This window comes from Gossypium raimondii, chromosome 7 (genome assembly GCF_025698545.1).
Source record: "Gossypium raimondii isolate GPD5lz chromosome 7, ASM2569854v1, whole genome shotgun sequence".
In the NCBI taxonomy this organism is placed as follows: domain Eukaryota; kingdom Viridiplantae; phylum Streptophyta; class Magnoliopsida; order Malvales; family Malvaceae; genus Gossypium; species Gossypium raimondii.
In genome coordinates, this window is record NC_068571.1 from 24,916,275 (window position 1) to 24,922,072 (window position 5,798).

At 36.3% G+C, this 5,798-nt stretch overlaps 1 protein-coding gene across 1 annotated transcript; it reads right to left on the reverse strand.

Moving 5' to 3' along the window:
- Nucleotides 1-2,125: 2,125 nt before the first annotated feature.
- Nucleotides 2,126-5,486, reverse strand: LOC105763068 (uncharacterized). The gene is made up of 3 exons (XM_012581126.2): nt 5,436-5,486; nt 2,848-3,733; nt 2,126-2,679 (listed from the first exon to the last, which is right to left on the reverse strand). The coding sequence occupies exons 1-3, from the start codon at nt 5,484-5,486 to the stop codon at nt 2,126-2,128; spliced, it is 1,491 nt and encodes a 496-aa protein (XP_012436580.2).
- Between the last annotated feature and the right edge of the window lie 312 nt (nt 5,487-5,798).

Here is a 5,798-nt window from a genome sequence, read left to right on the forward strand (position 1 = left end):
GTTATAGGTACTCCGTGCAACCTCACAACCTGAGAGATATATAGCTAAATTAACTTATCAAGTGAATAATTTGTGCGCACCAGAATGAAATGAGCCGACTTAGTCAGTCTATTGACAACTACCCAGATCGCATCTTTCTTACTATGTGATAGAGGCAAACCCAATACAAAATCCTTCGTGATTCTGTCCCATTTCCATTCGGGAATCATAATCGGCTGTAGTAACCCAGACGGTACCTAATGCTCAGCTTTGACTTGCTGACAGATTAAATATTCTGAAACAAATTCTGAAATATCACGTTTCATGCCATGCCACCAATAGAGCTGTTTCAAATCATTATAAATTTTCGTGCTTCCCTGATGAACAGATAAACAACTACTATGTGCGTCATTCAAAATCATCTGAATCAACTCTAAATTTCTCGGAACACATAATCGACCTCTAAATCTTAAACAGTCATCGGAATCAACTTGAAACTTTAAATCAGGGTTTGAATCATATTGAGCTTGTTTTGTAAATATTTCATTATCAACTTTTTGAACTTCATAAATCTGCTGCAAAAATAACGGTCTCGCTTTCAACTCAGCTACAACCAAGCCGTCGTCAGATAGAGTCAATTGAGTATTCATTGCACGTAGAGCAAACAAGGATTTCTGACTTAATGCATCAGCAACAATATTTGCTTTTCCCGGATGATAGTCAATTACTAACTCATAATCTTTTAGCAACTTTAACCATCTTCATTGTCGCAAATTCAAATCTCTCTGAGCCATTAGATATTTCAAACTCTTGTGATCAGAATACACATGACATTTCTCATCGAACAAATAATGGCGCCAAATCTTCAATACAAAAACAATGGCTGCTAACCTTAAATCATGTGTTGGATAATTCTTTTCATGCGGCTTCAATTGTCTCGAGGCATAAGCTATGACTTTGCCTTCTTGTATCAAAACACAACCTAAGTTATTCAACGATGCATCACTATAGATCACAAATTCTTTACTAGATTCTGGCTGTACTGACACTGGAGCTTCAGTTAATAGGGCTTTCAACTAATCGAAACCTTTCTGGCACTTCTCGGACCATTCAAATTTTACATCTTTCTGAAGCAATCTCGTCAACGGAGTCGCAATCATTGAAAAGCCTTTCACAAATCGTCTATAATAGCCTGCGAGTCCCAGAAAGCTATGAACTTCGGACACATTTCTCAGAGGTTTCCAATCCATTATTGCGGAAATTTTGCTCGGATCAACTTTTATATCAGATGCTGACACTATATGTCCCAGAAAACCAACTTCTTGTAACCAGAATTCACATTTACTGAACTTTGCAAATAACTGTTTATCTCACAGAGTCTGCAACACGATTCTCAAATTCTCGGCATGCTCAGTTTCATCTCGTGAGTTAATCAATAAATCATCAATAAATACGACAACATATCAGACTAAATACGGTCTAAAAATTCAGTTCACCAAGTCCATAAAAACTACAAGAGCATTCGTTAGTCCAAAAGGAATAAGTAAAAATTCATAATGTTCGTACCTCATTTGGAAAGCAATCTTTGGCACATCGGATAGTAACCAAATCTCAGATCTATTTTTGAGAACATAGTAGCCCCTTTCAACTGATCAAACGAATCGTCTATTCTGGGCAGTGGATACTTATTCTTGATTGTCACTTTATTGAGCTGTCTATAATCAATGCACATTCTCATAGCTCTGTCTTTCTTTTTCACAAATAATACCAGAACACCCTAGGGAGAGAAACTCGGTCGTGGAAATCCTCTATCGGTCAACTCTTGCAACTGAAATTTTAATTCTTTTAACTCGGTCGGAGCCATTGTATATGAAGCTATTGATATCGGAGTAGTTCTCAGCATTAGTTTAATACCAAATTCAACTTCTTGAATCGGTGGTAATCTCGGTAGCTCTTAAGGAAATACATCTGGATACTCACATACAACTGGCACAGATTCAATATTCTTTTCAGTCATTTTTGTATCAAGAACATAAGAAAAGTAAGTTTCATAGCCTTTTCTCACATAACTCTGAGCTTTCATCGACGAAATCACAGCCAGCAACCCATTCAGATCATCTGACTCAATTTGTATAATATCATTATTCTAATATCTCAAATCGATCGTCTTTCTTTTGTAGTTCACAACCGCATCATACAACGTTAGCCAATCCATATCCAGAATTATATCAAATTCATCAAATGGTAACAACATCACATCAGCCGGAAAACAAAAATCTTGAATCATCAACGGACAGTTCTTGCACACTTTATCTATCAAAACACACTTGTCTAAGGGGTTCGATACTCTAATTACAATTTCAGTAGACTCTACAAGCAAAGTCTTACTGGATACTAAATTCACATATATGTACGAATGAGTTGATCCTGGATCTATCAATGCAATCACATTAGTATCATAAATAGTGAAAGTACAGGTAATAACATCTGGAGACAAGGCTTCTTCGTGAGCGCAAAGAACATAAGCCCTGGCAGGTGCGTGAGCTTCAGATCTAACAGTAGTGTCTTTAGTTCCCTTTTGGCTACTACTCACATTACCTGTGTTTCTGGGTGGTCTACTTCTAGCTGCCGTGTTACTCAGTCTCATATTCTGCACAATGTCCTTTTCAACCAACTCGGGACAATCACGAATGAAATGATCTAACGATCCACATTTAAAACAGGCCCGATCACTCAATCTATAATCACCGGGGTAACGTTTACCACAATGTTTGCACTCGGGTCGATTAGGTCTGATGTTACCAACACTAGCTATTAAGGTCACTTTCGAACTCACAAGTGGTCTGTCTCGATCTCATCTATAATAACCCACAGCAGCCTTTGAACGACTAAAATCATCTCGAAACTTCTTCGATATCGACTGAAATGACTTACTCGATGATCTTTTTCGTGAATCTTTAGCTTCAAAGTCAGCTTTTCTTTTCTCTTTCCCTAGTTCTTCAGCTTTGCATACTCGCTCGACAAGTACCACAAACTTTTTGATTTCCAGAATTTCAACTAATAACTTGATGTCTTCATTTAAACCATCCTCGAACCTCTTACACATGATTGCTTCGGTCGATACACATTCTCGGGCATATCTGTTGAGTCTCACAAATTCTCTCTCATATTCTGCCACTGTCATGCGCCCCTGTTTTAACTCGAGGATTTCTTTATGTTTCTGATCTATAAATCTTTGACTGATATATTTCTTCCGAAATTCAATTTGAAAGAACTCCCAAGTAACACGTTCCTTAGGAACCACAGATACTAAGGTATTCCACCAATGGTACGCGGTATCTCTAAGCAAGGAAATAACACACTTGATGCATTCATTGGGAGTGCAAGATAATTCATCAAACACTCGGATAGTATTATCTAACCAGAACTCAGCTCTCTCAACATCATCATCAACAGTAGCTCTGAACTCTTCGGCCCCATATTTACGAATCTTATCGATAGGTAGCTTACTCGAGTGTATAGAATCAATAACTTGGGGAGCTACAAGAACTTGCGAGGGTAGAGGTTGTTGAGCATCCGGATTCGTTTGAACGAACTCTGTAAACCACTCATTCATCATTTGGAAAAAGACTTGCTTTGCCTCTCCTTCGTGGCTACTAGCAATAACTCTAGAATCAGATTGCACTGCCCCTTGAATGGGAGCGGGTGTATTACTTTCAACATCGTCAACTACGACTCGTTCGAGATCTATTTTCTATACGAAAACACATTTTGAATTGTCAAAAATTCATCACACAATCGCAGTATATAAATATGACATGTATAGCTAAACTCTCACACGCTACTTTAGTCCTAGAATCGACCAAATCGTAGCTCTGATACCAATTAAAATGTAACACCCCTAACCCGTATCTGTCATCAAATTAGGGTTAAGAGGCATTACCTAACACAACACAGTCTAACATAGTCATTTATCACAGTTTATGCCTACTAATCATATCTCATATACAAACCATACTTTTTTAGTGCAAACCAATTCCACAATATAATTCATACACTAAAATTAACTAAGTCATAATCATTCTACTACTCACATTTCGAACCAACTAACATACATCGATTCATATTACATTATAACGAAACACATCTACCAACTAAATCATATATATATATACTTTGAAACATACTTCCCAAAAGAGCTTATAACATGACCGAATATACATAATAATTAGTATCTCTAATAAGCCATTTCGCATGGCAACTTATATACAATTCAAAATTTGACATAGTCTACACATGCCATATGTCACAATATCAAGCTTTCAAGATACCGAAATGGTGGTTGATAATGTGACGATAATCTTCGACAATCCCTGAGCTTACATGTTAACGCATATCGATGCCACTATCCTAGACAGGGTCTTATATGAATCATATACGATACTAACCAGGCATGGTCTTACACATTTTCTCATTTTGATGCCAATGTCCCAGACATGGTTTTACACGAAATCACACCTTGAAAGTCCTAATATCATGACATCAATATCTAATACATTTCCTAAGGTTCATTCTAAGCTTTTGACTTCATAATTAAATCAATTTATGCACGAAACCAATCATCCAATGCTCAAATCAATTCGGCAATATATATGTATACATATAAAAATCAATTCGGCAATGTATATCCAAATACGAATCAATTTGGCAATGTATATATATATACAAATAAATTCGACAATGTATATCTATATACAAATCAATTCGCAATGTATATCCAAATACGAATCAATTCAAGAATGTATATCCAAATAAAAATAAATTCGGTAATGTATATCTATATACAAATCAATTCGCAATGTATATCCAAATACGAATCGATTTGACAATGTATATCCAAATACAAATCAATTCGGCAATGTATATCTATATACAAATCAATTCAGCAATGTATATCCAAATACGAATCAATTCGGCAATGTATATCTAAATACAAATCAATTCGGCAATGTATATCTATATACAAATTCCTTTGGTTAATTCTCATGTTGAAATTCTTTATTGATGGGCCACTTCTTAGTAAGATCAATGATCATTTTCATCATGAAGGCCATCTGATCATCTTTTTCTTTAAGGCTTGCAATTAGACTCTTCACTGTTTCTATTGTCTTTAAGGCTTGCAGTTAGACTTCGGAATTGGGCTTTAGGGGAGATGTTGGAATGACATGTTCACTTGATTTAACATATTTTTCCTTGAATGGTAAGTGGCTAGCTACACTTAATTCATGAGGAGAGACTTCTTCTGAGTCATGCGTTGGTAAAGAAGAATCATAGATTGAATTGTCATTAAGCATTGAAGAAGTTTAACCAAATAACTCAATGAGAGCTTTCATCTTTTGCTTAGTGTCATAGGGATGAGTAGGGACATTAGTGCTTGATGATAAAGCTAAACAAACTGCAAGATTTGCTTCAGTGAGCTTGCTGATGATGGTCTTCTTTGAGGCCATAGCAACTTTGAACATTGACTTTTCAAAAGGAGATGAAAGGAAAAGATTGTCCTACCAGGCGTGCCAGAAATTCGTACGCACAAATTTTGAGTCAAAAGTTGACTTGAAAATTTGGAGTCAAATTTATTAATAACTTCGAAAGGAAGTTACAATATTTGAAATTTTCTCGAATACAAAGAAAACCTCATTTGATTCTTCTCTCCAATCTGGCTTCGATCCATGGGTCACCTAACTTGGCCTTGGATGGATGTGGACTGCTTCAAATGTCATGGCGACTTGCTCTTGAAACGGGTTTAGACCTCCTTTCTTCAA